The 16,490-nt window shown below is 39.2% G+C and overlaps 1 protein-coding gene across 1 annotated transcript in view; it reads right to left on the minus strand.

Moving 5' to 3' along the window:
- LOC140268187 (laminin subunit alpha-3-like) overlaps positions 1–16,490 on the minus strand; it is a 58,606-nt gene that overhangs the window by 33,932 nt on the left and 8,184 nt on the right. Inside the window, exons 3-12 of the mRNA XM_072362962.1 lie at positions 12,995–13,112; positions 11,258–11,376; positions 10,981–11,151; positions 9,534–9,634; positions 8,168–8,283; positions 7,351–7,469; positions 5,624–5,714; positions 3,305–3,436; positions 1,240–1,290; positions 1,095–1,142 (exon numbers count right to left, since the gene is read on the minus strand). Coding sequence (XP_072219063.1) covers positions 1,095–1,142; positions 1,240–1,290; positions 3,305–3,436; positions 5,624–5,714; positions 7,351–7,469; positions 8,168–8,283; positions 9,534–9,634; positions 10,981–11,151; positions 11,258–11,376; positions 12,995–13,112 — 1,066 coding nt within the window. The remainder of the gene's footprint in view (positions 1–1,094; positions 1,143–1,239; positions 1,291–3,304; positions 3,437–5,623; positions 5,715–7,350; positions 7,470–8,167; positions 8,284–9,533; positions 9,635–10,980; positions 11,152–11,257; positions 11,377–12,994; positions 13,113–16,490) is intronic.

The raw sequence follows: 16,490 nt of genomic DNA on the forward strand, positions 1-16,490 counted from the left end.
ATAGGAAAAAACTTAACCAATTAAATTCAAACTAACGGACATTGATTGAAATGATTGATACTGCTTAAGAGTGGGGCACTTTCTTTATTCCAGCTTGTTAACATAGAATAGCAAATACCTTAGCTCAGCTGAGCTATTCTCATTCTGTTGCACACAGTAGTACAACCATGCAGGTGCCTACGTCTTGTCAAGCCTCACCTGGTATTGGTATGTTAATATATTTGGCACCAGAGAGACTACAACGCATTTATCTGCCTCTAAGCAGCTCAAAAACTGTGAAATAGGCTTTCCGAAAGGCTGCTGATAAAAATCCTTTTCAGTCTGCTAACAGGATGAAAGAAAAGTTCCTGAGCAGACATGCTACAGGAATGTTGTCATTTGATTTTATTCTGTGAAAATTTAGATTACCGAAATAGATGGAGGCTAAAATAGATGGAGGCTAAAGGTCTTTGTTTTAATAGAAATACCATATTACTAATAATGGGTTTCCCAGCTTAAAGAAAACCAGAAAATGGAATTTAGAACAGGGGCCATAACTAATATTAGACTGATGAGTTCTCAGAGAACAGTCCCAGATGACTACTACTATCAGAAGAGAACAGAGACCACTTGAGCTTAAATCCCCACTGATGGACCAGATCATTTGAGACCATCAGACTGTTATGCTAAAACAACTGCATGTTATCTGCTGTCACTGTGCATTCTCATGCATTATGACAGCATTCTAACCATCCCAACAAACCCAAACATAACAGACGCCAGGCTTCACAAGGCCTTCAAACATGACCTCACACATAGATACACTAAGCCTTTCGGCGACAGACCTTCAGCACATGTTTTTTACGTTTAACCTAACAGCAAAGACATTCAGAATCAGTGGTACCTTACATGGTCCTCTACAGTCAGTTTTAACCATCTGTCCTGTCTCTAAGTAAATGTGACTCATGAAATGCTCTATAAAAAAGCTTTCCCATAGGGCCCAGTATGAGCGGATTTCTTGTAGATACAGGAAATTCAAATGGGAACCAGCAATAAAAGCAGTTAATGTAGCACAACCACATAAAAATCTTTATCTTAGCTATGACCACACTCACGTCGACAACTGGGTGAGTTAAAATAGCCTGGGGGGCAGGGATTGGGCCCTATACAGAGAGAGAGAAAGAGAAAAAAAAGAATTACTGTTTAAACATACCTATCAAGCACCATGACATGTTACAAAATTTTATTTTCTGAACTTACTAATAATAGGACCAACTGGAGATTTGGTGGTCGCCGGGTACACGGGGTATCCTGATTGTAAAAGAAAGACAAAAAAATTAAGACCTCTTGTCATGGGAAACTGTAATCAAGCAAAACCTCATGTGTCAACTTGAATTGTATTTCCTGCAAGAATCAAATTGACTTTACAAAGCATGAAAGGGCACAGACTTCAGCTTCTTTAAGTTGTCTAGAAATCTGCCTCTTTGCCATAAGATTGGGGAGACGATTCATGCCGCTCTTATGTTTGTGCAGAAAATCTGTAGCATCAACTAGCAGCTGGTTGGCTTAGCTAGGATTATGTTGCTTCAGAGTGGTTTTCTTTTTTAATAGTCTCAGCTGGTTCCCTAGCAACTTCAGCACCACATGACTAGTATAATTTCCATTTCTAGACTTCAATTTTTGTAAAGAAGGAAGAAATAAAACTTAGCATGTTCAATATTGACCCTCAGTTTTAGTAATGGACAGACTTTTTTCACTTTTTCAGACACTGACATAACACTGACACACTTTCATCCTGCACATCCAGTATTGAGGTGGGAAGTAAATCTTTTCTTTTTTCTTGAATCTTCAGCCTATATAATTTGTTTGTCTCAAAGTGTTTTGAGTCCTTCATGCTCATACTTTTGCTGATAGCCTTATTTCACTTATTTATTGATTGATTTATTCAATTTGAGTGCCCTTCAATCAGCCAAAGCAGAGACAGCAGTGTGGGCAGAAGGGGAGGAATGACATGCAGTGATGACTTAAACTGGTTAGCTGTGAAGAGGAACTTTAGTGTCTCTACATGGGGCGCCAGCTCAAACAGTTGAGCTGCCCAGCGGCCTCTGATAGCCTTATGACTGGTATTCTGATGACTGTGACATTGCTTTTAGCTCGTGTTACATAATAAATAACAATGTCTGAAACAAACATGGCTGATTATATGTCCACAGACAAAACCTCCATTTAAAAGATTAAGCTACAGCATGTTGCAATAGTTTCAAACAGACAAAAAAAAAACAGCAAAAAAAGCATCTCTTGAATCTCAGGCAGCCTCTTAATGAGTGCAGACATGTTTAATCTAGTTTGTCAGTGATTACAGACTGGAAACAAAAAGATCTCTTAATAACTTAGAGTAATAAATCTTTTACTCATAAATGATAATTACATTTAAGTTAATGTCAAGGAAAATAATACACCTCAGATCTACATACCTCAGGTGTGCGATAGTGTGATAGTTCTGGTCAAAACTAGATGATGGGGAATTTAAATGTCAATCTCCACATGTCATGCAATGAGCCCTTTGACTCAATTCCAGTTAATTAAAAAACATTTAAATTTCCCCTGGCAAACACATGGATCACAGGACCTGCATGATATCAGCAGCACAATCATCCAGTGATCTAAACAACAGCAAGTCACTCAAAGAGAGAACATTGAAACGCCACAAATTACTTCAGGAGATGAAAGGCTAAGCAGCTTATCTTTACACCCAAGCAGACTGCCAGAAAAGATCAACGCGATAACAAGGAAATATTCTCTTTGTATGTCTAATTTCTGTATCTGTTTGTTGGGATGTAGCTATGGCATGACTATGCGGAATGTGCAATAACACAAGTCAGCCCTACAATGAGTGCAGTGGTCTCTTGACATGTAGCCTTACAGCATTAAAGGCATACTTCTTTCGATTATGCTTTGTCCTGCAGGGGTTAAACTGACAGAGAGAGACAAAAAAGGCTAAAAAAGATGAACAAGGCAGTTATTCTAGCCATAAAAGAGGAAGGTTGGCAGTTTCACCTGCCTGTGTGTAAGATGAAACATTCAGGATCACAGCAGCTTGTTCTCTGCTAGCCAGGATTTTTGAAAGGACATCAGCAAGGCTAACTTCAACCTTTTTAGTACTGTACTTGTTTTGATCTCTCAAAATGGGAACCTACATGTTTGGTTATCATTATATATTCAGTAATTTTATGTTTTTGTTCCCCATGAGTGGACATGCACACATGTCTAAATACCTTGCGTCTTAATTAGTTAATATAAAGCATATTACAGTAAATAAACTTACGAATGCACTGGGGGTAGGAATGGAATCCGTCAGCACAGCTATCACAGTTTTCTCCAGCATATTGTGGCTTGCATATACACCTCCCAGACCCCATTTCACAGCCAGCAGTTGTCCTCTCGTCACAGCTGCAGGCTGCAGAGTTAAATGATGTTGTAAAAAAAAATATTATGCAAATAAGTAACAATGTGATAATAATCACAGATGCACATAAGATAAGTCGAACTGGCAGTAAAAGAACCAGGAGGAAAAATACATTTTGTGCACTAAACAGCTAAATAGCTATGTAGAAGGTTACCATTTGAAGAACAGAGAGCTCTTAAAAGCAAAACATGATTCTTCATTTTACTGACTCAGAGAAAATTCCCCTGGTAAGCTGACTTAATTAGGTTTGTGGACAGTAAGGTTTACTTTTCAAAGTGTTTTGAGCGGCTAGTTTAATCCAACTACTTTATAATATCCAAACACAACTGCCAGCTATTTATACCGTGAGAAATAGCCATGGAGCATTAAAGTAATGTAAACAATGACAGTTTAGCAATAACATAAGCAGTGGTGCCAGTGGGGATGGTGTAATGATGCATTTGTGTCTGTGTAAAACAAGGTGCTTAAGCCTGTCTTTGAATAAAACCATGTTTTGTCTTCACTGGTTACTCATACATACTGTAGGTAAAATGCCCTCATGGTGAGACATTATTTAGGTCCAAAATCATCTGCAACAACAACCTGGAAAAGCTTGCAAATACAAAGCAATGTGCCCATGAGACCGATTGAAGCTGGTGAAAAAAGTGAGCCGAAGTGGTGTTTAAAAGCTAATATGGAGACCCTGAGGTACAAAACAAGAAGATAACAGACACATATGGAATTCCAGTGACACAACAACATTTAGAAAGTTTTAAGAAATGGTTTATAATGACATCATTCTCAAGTATACAAGGGGATGGAGGTTTTTTACAAAAAAAAGTTTGGAGAGAAGAGCAGACAAAAAAGCCAAACTTTTTTAACTCTTTATTTTGATGTTCAAATCACATTGTTAAAGCATCTGAAGCACATATGTCATGAGAACATAAAACAGGAAAAAAAAACAGCACAATTTTAGAAAGCAGCAGTGGTGGGAGCATAAGTTTTTTTGCACAACTGCAGATGGCAGTGATTACTGTATTACTGAGTATTTCTGGAATCAACCCTTTTCTTTTTTTTGATGCAGCAAGCAGCAATTATTCTTATACACATGAGCAACTCTTGGGAAACATATACAAGATATTTTTAGGTTTTATTGCCTTTCAAGGCTTAAAGTGATTATCTATTTATTTATTTATTAGTTAGTTAGTTTGTTTATTCATTCATTTACTTTTGTAAAAAGGGATGATAAATAGCTCTTATGAGTAGGCAAGATCTTACCTGCAGCAAACATTACTTAGAGAACTATTAGTTTTGGGGGCTCTTGGTTCAGAAGCTTTCGTGGTGGTTGGGCCAGCGCTGAAAGCTATTCAGAGGCTTTTTGTGACCCAAAACAACTAAAGCCTAAAACATGTAATTGTTCAAATGAGAGCAATATTGTTGAATTCCCAGTGTGTTGCTTCTGCATCAGATAGTCGGTTACTTACTCACTGCACTTTCTAAACGGCAAAACGTCCTGAGCAACTAAAGTCCACGGTGTGGTCCAATAGGGGCCCGATTGCAACAATGTGAGACAACATGTGCCATGTTATGCAGGCCCAGTTCAAGTCACTGTCTGATACAGAGGTGACACGGTGTAAATATCCACACTATAGCATTCGCTAAAACCTCAAGTTCTTGACTTTCAGTTGTTTTAGATAGCTGAACGTTTTGCTGTTGCATTTTGTGTTCTGCATATCAGAGCCATCAAAAGATATTGTGGTCTATACGTCACAAAACAACACAGGTACCAGACTTTTGCAACAACGCAAATGCAATTTTGTACCATATTACCACTTTTTGCCACCATAGTAAAATGCTTCAGTATGTTTGCAGGGATCTCTCACACATGGCTATGCACCAGCAGCCTCAGTAGACATTTTCACTCTCTGTTGAGTTAAAGGAAAACAGACTGCATCCCTCACCCCAAAAAAATAAAACAATCCACTCTCAGTAAAATTAAAGAAATTGTTAAAGGTTTCAGAGATGCATAAGCCTTCATACATCTACTCAACATTTTTCTCAACCATCTCCCAAATGGGCAACACCCAGATCTTGGCAAAATGAACTTCTATTAAAAAAACAACAGCAACAACTATGAACTAAATTTGGGTACAGTAAAGATAAAGTAGGTCAAAATAAAAAAGAGAATATTTGACTTACGTATACAGCCAGTGGGAGACTCAGTCGGCACTCCGTAAGGCCTGTAGAAACCTTGGATGCATCTCTCACAGTTCACTCCAGCAGTGTTGTGCTGAGGAATGATTTTAAAAAAGTAATCAGGAATCCACTCAAAACTGAACTAAGTGTACACCAATACCATGGCAATTGTTTGCTCTCAATGATTTCCTCTGTTTGTTTGTTTTTCCAGGGCAGAATGACTACACAACAATAATCTGGTGCACACGCTTGAATTTATTTGGGTTCTTCTACATCTATCCATACACACTCTATTAACTCTATTAATGCACACACTGAATTTATTAAATCAGTGGTGCTGAAAATGAATGACTGTAGCATCACTCTGCCGTCATAACAAGGGTTTGTTTGAAAGCACTCGGTGCTTTGACCAATAAAATGTACAAAATTAAGTCCAAGAATGTCTCTTTGAGCCATTTCTACACGTTGGGAGACTTTTAGATCATCAATTTAAATAATTCTACAAGTTACTGGGAGCTGTAGCCACTTTGCCGACGTAAGATATAAGATCTAGAGCTGCCACCCTCAGCTTAAAAAATAAGTTGGTTTTGATAATCAGGGAAAAACAAGGATCCACAAACGAGGAGGTCTGCCATGAACTGGAAGTTGCTGAAACACCAGTGTCATTGTGACCAGCCAAGCAGCTTTTACATCAGCGTTAAATGAACGGACGCTGTCCAAGAACGAACCCACAGCTCCAAAATCGAAACCTTGCAGCCTGATAAAAGCGTGAATTGAGGTGTTCACCAACAATGATCATTGAGAAATAAATGTGACGCATTCACCCCCAGCAACACTTTACTTTTATGTTCTATATTCTATGTTAAGCACAGTGGATCCATAAAGTGGATGGAATAAAATAGTAGGGGGACCACATCAGAATTATTCAACATAACTTTGAACCATCGGAAAGCTGAAACATGGACACGACTAGGTGCTCCAATGTCTCCAGAACAATAATGCAAAACATAAATGAGTTTTGAAATGGATAAAGCAGACGATTACACTTTTTAAAAAAAAATCTTCGCCAAGTCTTGAACTCAATCCCTGAAGAAAATACATGGACTGTGCTTAAAAATCAGCTCTGTGCTAGGAAGACTAAGAATAAATTGAACTCTACCTCATACGCAACCACGGGTGGTCAGATATTAAACCTAAATTCCACCAGGAGCGTGCTAAAGTCTTTCAAAACAAATCAAGTGCAGCTTACAAGGAAATAGTAAATATGCTGGAATGACATTTTTTTACCTGCATCTATTTCAGAAAACCTAAAATAAACAAAAGTGTGGACGCTGCTTTTTATCTTTATTATCTTTATTTTTTTTCTTTTTAGATTAAAAGATTTTTATTTTACTATCATTTTGCCATGAAAGATAACTGAAAGTCCATTTTAGTCACAACATTCATCTCCATGATGATTTCAACAGAAAACACATCTGGGTAATCAGAAAAACACCAAACTATGATGATGAGATAAAACATACATTTCTCTTCTTCTCTATGATATTCCAGAAAAAAACTGTCAACGTTTTAGAGTGAATAATACAGTATAATGCTTCACAGAGAACTTTATTGAGATAGAAATACATTTCATGCATTTTTCCCTTCTTTTTTTGATACTCTCTTTGCCTTTACAAAAACAGACAGATGCACTAACAAGAATCAGTTTAGACTTGACATGCATTTCTTACCTGGCAGTTGATACACACGCCTCCTCCATCGTACCTGCCGAAGGTGTCTAAACTTGCTCCCCTCTTTTCCACCTCAGGGTCATAATAGCAGTCAAAGGTATGGGAGAAACACTGGCAGGCTGAGGTGGAAACCCCCGAAACAAACACACAGACACACACACAGTCAGAAGTATTCTATATACTAGTAAATTAACTCTGACTTCAAGAACCTTAAGCTACTTGTTAAATACTAAAAGTAACTGTAAGATCCAAGCTTAACAAAATGGAATATCCACTTCCTGAATGCCACCCCTGTGACTCAGTGTTTATGAATGGTTAGGGTGCATTTTAATGGCATGACCACCCTGATTGGATTACAAGTCTTCTTCATCTTTCTCTGTTTGTTTTCGTGGCTGCTGACAGGTTATATTTCATGACGGGAAAATTTGTCAACCGGCCAAAGCAATTAGATTCCAGCTCACAGAGGCAGTGCTGGCTGCCTGGAGGAATCGCTCATTATCTTCCACTGTCTAGGCTGGCACAGGAGTGCCAGGCAAGCCAACCGATGAGCTAAGTAAGAAGACAAAAAACAGCTATCCCGGAGCTAGTTGTGCATTCTGCTGTTCATCACACACCATATGAGGAATGTCTTCTTGACTCTTCACTGAGGCTAACAACAATACCATATGAGGGCATCCACAGCAGGGCTTCAGTATCAGAGGCAAGAGGACACTTCAGTCCTCTGTGGGGGTCGTAATTCAAGGTGCCAGCAGCATGGGGAGAAGCAGAGTGTGGTTTTGTTAACACATCCAATGAAGCATTGTACAAGAACACTTACGCTGACACTCATTTGGGCTGTCAACAGTTGCAGCACGCCATGGCTTCTGGTTAAAGCCTGGGCAACAGCGATCACATGAGTCACCGCAGGTATTATGTTGGCACTCACATGGGTGCCTAAAGAGAGGAGGTGAGACACTGAGATTCAGTGATTTTTAACAGCTCAAAGGCAACAGTGCAAATTGCACATCACTGGCATTTTATCACGATGAAGTTGCTTGAGACAAACACATTAGCAAACAGTCGCCTTTAAATCCACAAGAAGCAGAGCGACAGTTCATAATGTAATGAATAAATGAATAACTGTGTTTCAAAGAATATTGTCTACTAACAAACCATACAGATGTATATCCCACTGTATCACCAGACAATACAGTACTGGACTATGGATAGGACCTCATGGTGTAATGGGGACCTTGTTCTATGTGCAAATAAGATGCAAATATGAATTATTTAAGAATTTTAATGACTATATATCATGTGTATTTATCTCTTTTACTGATGAAAAGGGTAACATCTTTAGTTTTGCTATACATTCTTGTGTTGTATAATTAGGTTGAACCCTCTATATTCACAACCATGCTTTCTTATGTGTGCTCCTGTGCCCATGTGAAGCACAGCGTGGCTCATGCATGTAAACTTTACCGGCACAGAACTGCATGTAAGTCAGGGTCACTGGTCAAGGCTGAGGTCAGTCATTGGTCAGTCAGGCTTATCGGGGCTGATTTGTGTGTTTGTGTGTTTGTCCCTTCAAGTACTTGCTGCTATCATATAACTCTCTGGTGTTATAGTAAAAAATATTAGAACGGCTTAAAGCCATTGAGAAGAGTCGTCTAAAATGCTTCAAGTTACTATCAAACAATCAAAAACTATCAAGTATCCATAAATCCTATGTTGTTCTTTTCAGCTTCCAGAATACGGAGGTCTGAACTGGGTCAAAGCAGCAGTTTATCATAGATGAACAAAAATAAAGTGGTGCACTTCACAATCTTGATGTCAGTACCATCTGCATTAATTATCCTTCCTTCGCTTCATTAGAGATATTTCTGTATTCTTGACTGTATCTGTATGATACTTGACAGACTAGACTTGGCGGCATGCCTTTTGTCTTTACGCTGTCCCTTTCAGAAGAATCCATCACACAATGGAGCCCGTTGTACAAAAAGACAACATCACTGTTAATAAATAAGCTGAAGAATTTGAATTTCTGGCTGAAGTTACACTTCAAAGTAAACTGTTGAAAATATAATGAGGGAATAGCTCAGATTCTAATTAATGAGTGCTGAAAAATCCTTCAACCAGAGCTTACCACACAAGTGTCATGTCAGATGTTCGTAGCACTGCTGAAAATGAAGAGTATTACTGACCTCTGTGAGTTGTCTGGGTTACGCCCCCTGCCACACACCTGAGCATGCCCATTGCAAACGCAGCGTCCCCCGATGCTGATGTCTTTGATACTATAGTAATACTGTCAGCAAATAAGCAAAATGTTAGCACCAGCACAACTTCAAAGTAGCAGTTCTGTTATCAAAGACATCAACCACGGCAGATGAAATGTCTGGCCCTGCTTGGCAGCAAAGATTAGTAAGACATAACAAAGGGTTTTAAGGGGTTAATCAGTGCATTATATAACAAAGATAAGAATAAGATGGAGTTGATATATGCAGTGTTTCAAGTCAAAAAAAATGTTATTCCCGTTTTTGTTGGCTGTGTTTTGTACTGATTTCTGTCAAGATGATCCCACGCTGCTTTATTATTGCTGAGCCTGGGCTCTGGAGAGGGTTCATCACTCCATAAGACTTGATTTTAAGACTTCTTGTCTTGTGCCATTTGGCATAGCTCCACCTTTATTCCTGTTTCCCTGCCTTACAATGGCTTCTTGGAAGCCACTTTTCCATGGACCATTTAATTTCTGATAAGGTTTCAGTGAAGAGTAGATGGGTCAACTGAAGGTCCTGATGCATATCTCAGGCCCTGTTCCAGGTCTTTGCTGGATTGTTTTTTGTATTTCTGAAGGACATCTTCTTCAGCTATTGTTAATCTGCTCTAGATTGTATTCAAGGCTTGTCACTAGTTTTATCCTTCACTTTTCACTTTTAAGGACATATTGTAAACCATACTGAGATTACATCAGCATGGCAAAAATAATGTGTATTCTTTAGTATTTTTCATAGATTCAACTATAGAAATGGGAACAAATGTTTTCGAATAATTCATAGGTGTTAAGTTTCGTAGAACATTTAAAAAACAACCATTCCTCTGAAATTGGACAGGTCCAAGGACTAGGAATTATTGAAAAAGTAGCAAACTTTAAAAGACCTTCAGAAAGAGAACTGTTGCTCAAAACCATGTTAATATTATCATTATCACTTGTATTCAATAAAAGATTATAAGAGAATCTGGCTCATTGGAAGTAAAATGTGAAAAATGAAGGGTGGCTCAAGAGTTTTGCACAGTACCGTTGGCCAGTAGTCATGTATTCAAGCGATTTGCTTTAAAACAGAGTCTGAAACTGCTTCTTTAAATAACATATTGTATTGTGGTTTAGGGAGAGGTGCCATATCTCACACCTGCTGTCTGCAGAAGCTGTTCAAACCAGTCATCAGCAAAAGAAATTCCCATGCTGGCTGGATGGACAAATCTGACATTAACTCTTCAAAATGATGAATGTGTAAGCAGAGCAGTGTGTTTGGGTCAGCAAAAAAGAAACTGGCAGGCAGCAGTTGCAAAACAGCAAGTTTGGCTTGCACAAATGGGAAACTAGAGTGTGCCAGCATGACACCTTAGTGTGAGGTCATACAGTTTGTGTCTCACCCTGCGTGTGACAGTGGGGTCTTTTTGGGCCTTCGAGATAAGGTGACCGAGCAGAGTGTTGGTGCGGAGGAAGCGGAGGCGGATGTTGGTGGCCTTTGTAAAGTCTTGCAGCACCGGTGAGAAGGTAAAGTTTTTTGAACCTGGACGGCCGTTGATCAAAGAAACCACAATCTGGAGAAGTACAAAGTTTAAAATAGGATAATTGCATTGGATTTCGACATATCTTTTCCTTTTCTCCTTTTGTTGTCATTTGTTTTCCCGTTAATCAATATTTTACCTCTCCATTCTCCAAAGGGATGATCCGTGAGTATTCTGTGGTGCAGAGCTGGTCATCGTCATTTAAAACACGGGCATTGGGCTGCTTTTTAAACCTCTCAATACATTCACGCTTTGAATCTGACAAAGAAAAAAAAGAACTGCATCACCAACTTTTACAGCAACTCCTTTCTTCACCTGCCTGTACAAATCAGCCACATTGTTAGTCAATTAAACAAGAAGGGAAAGGACATGTGTGCATATAGGATTTTGAACATGATAACCTGTTAACGTTTTTTGTGTCAACATGAACATAAATTAGATAGGGGATGGAAATTTCAGAAAAGTATAGAATTGTAACATAGTTGTAAAATAAAGCATTAAAAAAATATATTGCTGAAGGAGTGATCGAACTTCAGCATGAACATGAGGGTGTAAATTCAATCAATCACAGCATATATGATAAGCTGTGTACAGGTCCAGATATGAGATATCATAACACAGACATGACAAGTCAACAAACATTAAACATGTTTGTTAAGGCTCTTTTATTTTTCTTTTAGTGGAGTCAGCATTTGACAGAGAGACACAGCATACAGTGATGCCAAGTGAGTAATACTTTCTGAAGCGTTTAAGATCAGTTTGTATGCTGCTGCATAGTTAGGTGTTGGAAGTGTTAGGTATGTGGTCACAGTTTGTCAGACTTGTAATCTCTTTGTTCACTGCTTCATTTATCGAACTTCCTGGCACACGTTGCAATATAACTCTGCTATTAAATACAAAAATTGTTTTTTTTCAAACATCCTCGAGACAAATTGCAGACGGGAACAAAATCAAGCACATCAGAGTTACACACACCTATCAGAGATTACGGGGATTCCCATAGGAATGAGTGGACTTTAAGCTCACACACATATATGGAAATGGGGCATGTTTATGTGCACCATTCCAAATTTTGTTTAGAGGGATAAAAAAAAGGCTTTGTAGAAAAATATGACAAATCATGCAAATAGCAATGATATGGCATAAATAAAGGCCTCTGTCTTTATCTGAGGAAATACGGTAATACAACTTTTTTACTTTTTCGGTAGAAATATTCCCATAATGTGACTGTGTTAGTCCCTACAACACCAGTAAAAACCTGGACCACACACAACACACACACACATTTGCTATGTTAAACTCTCTTAAGCAGGTTAATCAGTGTGCAAGGATTAAACATACACCAGTAAACACACTTATATCCACCTTCACAATAGGCGTTTTTCATGGCAGACTTGCCATGGTAGGAAATAACGGGGTATTATTAATAATAACTGCACTCTATTTGTGTGGTCTTGTGCCAGGAGTTCTGGGAATATATATGCTGGATCTTTAGATGGCTAACATATGTGCCCTTGTCTCCGTAATAAATTCAACAATGTCTGCAGTGAAAAGAGTTTATTTCTTAGACTAAATCTACCAGGTATTCTTCATTTCTTTAATTCAGTTAACTTTTTTATTGCAAAAAGATAACCCATTACCAGGTGCTATCAAAATAGAAGCTTAGATTTTGTCATCCGATGACGAAAGAAAATAGCTGACATTTCCAAGTGTTGGAAGTCTTACTAATTATATCTGTAAGCAAATGCAGGTTCAATTTTGTTCCCCCTGTTCAATTCAAGTCAACAGCTCAAATAGGTAATTCAGTCATATGTGAAAAACTGTTGCAGTGAGCAGGAAATGACTCTTTTTGCTTTAGAATACAACAAAAACTTACGTGCAAAGTACTGCCAGGGGGTGAATGTTCTCCCATTGTCTGCAGAGCGCTCCAGCACCCACAGGTCAGGACGAGGTGAGTTAGCAAACTTGATAAGAATATATGCTACGTGGAAGAGCTGAAAATCAGAACATAAAGAGCTGGGTAAACCAAAGGCAGACGCTGCTCAAAGTGGATTTTGGCTAAATGTCGCACTTTCCTGCTAACTACTAACACTGCTCTACTGACTCTGTTGACTAAGGCTTGGTCAGGCTTGGCTCATACAATATTCTTCCTTTCTTGTAAACATCTGGGCACAACATCAGCCCAGTTGATATATATCTACCGTGGTCACCACAGAAATAATGACTTCAATTGAATCAGCTTCCTGTTTTGAGATGTTTATTTTCTTTGTATCATGACTTCATCAGAATCTGTCCATACAGCAATATTTTTTAGTACTGAGTGAGTAAAACCACTGCAGGTGCAGCAAGGTTAGTGAAAAGACTAAGCCCACATGATCCCTGTCTGTTCTCTGAACTCTTTATCTCCTCCTTCCATCAGATTGTAGAGTCAAAATGATGTCAGTGATTGTTTCTGTCAGACCGCTGATGCTTAGTGGAGTACATTTCCTTTGCACTTCATCAGCATCATTATCAAGCCCTGAAAGCAATGATTTCAGCTTGATTGAGCATTGTATCACAGAAAGGTAATTTGTGAGAATCAAAGCTCTCATTGTTTGATCAGCCACAGATTCGACTTGACTTGGAATTTAAACCCTGTGACGTCTACCTTAGAGACACCTGCAGTGTCAACAAAAGGCCTCGCCTACACCTGACTACACCCCTGTCCCGTTTTTGTAAAGCTGAAACACAGTTTATCAAATTGCTTTCAAAGACCCCAAAGTAACATTTATTATGGTTGGAAAAGCAGAGATGGTATATGCTTGACCTAAAGGGGATGCCTTTAGGACTGCACTGAAAATGGAAAACTGTTGCTAAAACATTATTGTCTGTCTTAATGAAAGACATTTCTACAGGCGTCTATATCTTCAGAAGGATGAAGGCAGGCCCGCACTCGTCTAACATCCCTCAGCACCTTGATGAAAAGCCCAGCAGGCATTTGAAATATTCAGTTTTCTGATCTCCTTGCACGAGGCAAGGAGTTGTGTTAACATATCAAAGCAACGTGAAGCATGGCAAAACCATTGGCTGTGGAGTCATTGTGTCAAAGAGCATCCACAATGCTGGAAAAAAAATCCTCCCCCACTCCCCACAGCCTCAATTTCAAGTAGCTATTCTGCTGATAGATTGTGAGAGAGTTCAGGGGTTAACTGAACTGTCTGACCTTGTTCTCTGCAGACTGACGACAAACCCTAACAACTAACAAAACCAGGAATAGTCTTTGACTTGACTGTCCTTTAATCAGTGTCTCCTCTGTGGAAAAACAGCCGGAGTACAAGTAAATAAAGAAGCTAAAAATGCCTCCTCTTGCCCTCAACTCTGAGATGGGGTGTGTCTTGAAATTAATCAGAGAACACTTCCACCCACTTGCAACAGGATGCACAAAAAAAAACAAAAAAAGATGAATGCAGCACACAAAAAGGGGGGCTGTCATCTAATAATAGAAACAAGGAGCTGCTCACAATCAATTTTCTAGTTCTGCCGAGGACCAAGAGGAAGTGTAGTTCACACGGGCTGCTGTGAGATTCGGGTGGGGGTATAGGAGGGCGAAATGGCAGCAGGGGAAAAAGGGTAGGGGTGGCAAGAGACGTGCTGGCTGGCATGCAGACCCGTCTAAAATTCCAAACATAGCGCCACATTCCCCCTCTGTCCTAATGCCCCAAAAGCAGAGCTTGTTCCTGCTTTCAGGAACTCATCACTCACAGCATCCCACAGCCGTGAAAATCTTATCCACCGCTTATTATCAGAGGAGAGCTAACTAAAAGAGATCCTTTAAAGAATATCGATCAAACTCTAAAAGACCATTACGGTCAGGGGTTTGTGGGGTTAGATAGTAGATATTCATCAATTTAAATCTAAATTATTTCTGCATCACTAGTTAACTGAGGGCTGCTTGTGTCATTCAGCCATGATTGTTTCTGCACATTTTTTCAACGTGAGTAATTGTATACAAGCGAAACAGTAAACAGAGTTGGCTTTTTTTGCACTGATGCCAAACATAGGCCTTACATCCCATTACAAATGCATTTGATGGCAACCGCCGTGTTCATATGAGCTACTGATGAAGAATCTGCAGTTATTTTCTTCCTAGTTTTGACAAGTAATCTTATTCAGTTAGCTGATACAGTCTTGATGACTGACATTAACGATGTAAAAGGTTTTATCTTGTTTTTGTTCTAGTTTAACCCTAAATGACAAAAAGAGGTATTCCAACTACTGCTTCTTACCATGTAAGTTCTGTAATTGATATTGATGGTATCTTCTAATTTTACATTAAAAAGTGATGCTTTGGTAGCAAATCCTGTGGTACTTAATACTGACTTGATTACAAGTTGCTGTGAAGAATCTCCGGAAAAACAAACTTGGGCAGAAACAGACGGTCTAATCTTAGAAGAGGTAGACCTGTTCTGGCAAGGCTTTGTTTCTCCAACTGTGTCCTGCCAAGCTAAACACACACTTATAAAATATATCCAGGGTCCTTTGTATTGTTTGGAGGGAGTATGAAATACTGTGATGGCATGCCATGCACACGAGCCGAGGATTTCAGCTGTGCAAAACACAATGACAAGCATGTGGCTAATAGACTTGGAATAACACTTGAGCAGAGCCATATTCTGTCCCTCCCAGAATGCGCAGCCTCAAACCTTAGGCAAGAGAATCATACATGGAGGTTAGAACTGGGAGGGGATTGGTAGGTGTCCAAAAGGTCAGCGGCTGAGCTGTGGCAGATATGGACTGTGTGACAATTACCCTCTTTGCCTTTCATCGCCCTCTTGAATTCCAGACCTTGATGTCCTACATCACGAATACAAAGTACAAACTAACCAGAACTACAAAAAACTTCAGATCAACACAACAGGGCAAGAGACCCATTCATGACCCTTAAGACCAAACACCAGTTTAACAGCAGGGTAACATTTTTTCCCCTCCTCACTCCACACGCACTACTATGACTATCTGTCGATCCTGAGCATGTCATGCCCAATATTTGTGTGTGAATGGTTAAATCTAGATTGCTGAGCCCTGACCGTTAATGTGCATGACTGTTCAAGCATGGCAAATGTGCCCCTTTAAGTATCAGCTACAGAACCGCAAGACCTAACTTCTATCTTCCCACACGCTTGATCCTAATTTTAATAGAGACATAATAAAAAGATTGTGGTAGCATGTCATGATAGCATGACCCTTTGCCAGAAACTTTGGTTTAGTCTGGCCGGCCACGTGGATCTTTTCAATTGCAATCTCTTTGTGTTGATCAAATGAAGTGTGCTGCAAAACGAACTGGTTAGGAATTACTCGCAACTTTCTCTGCCATTCAAAAGATGTTTTCTGTC

The sequence above is a fragment of the Leuresthes tenuis genome, unplaced genomic scaffold (genome assembly GCF_036924035.1).
Source record: "Leuresthes tenuis unplaced genomic scaffold, fLeuTen1.0.hap1 SCAF_14, whole genome shotgun sequence".
Lineage (NCBI taxonomy): Eukaryota > Metazoa > Chordata > Actinopteri > Atheriniformes > Atherinopsidae > Leuresthes > Leuresthes tenuis.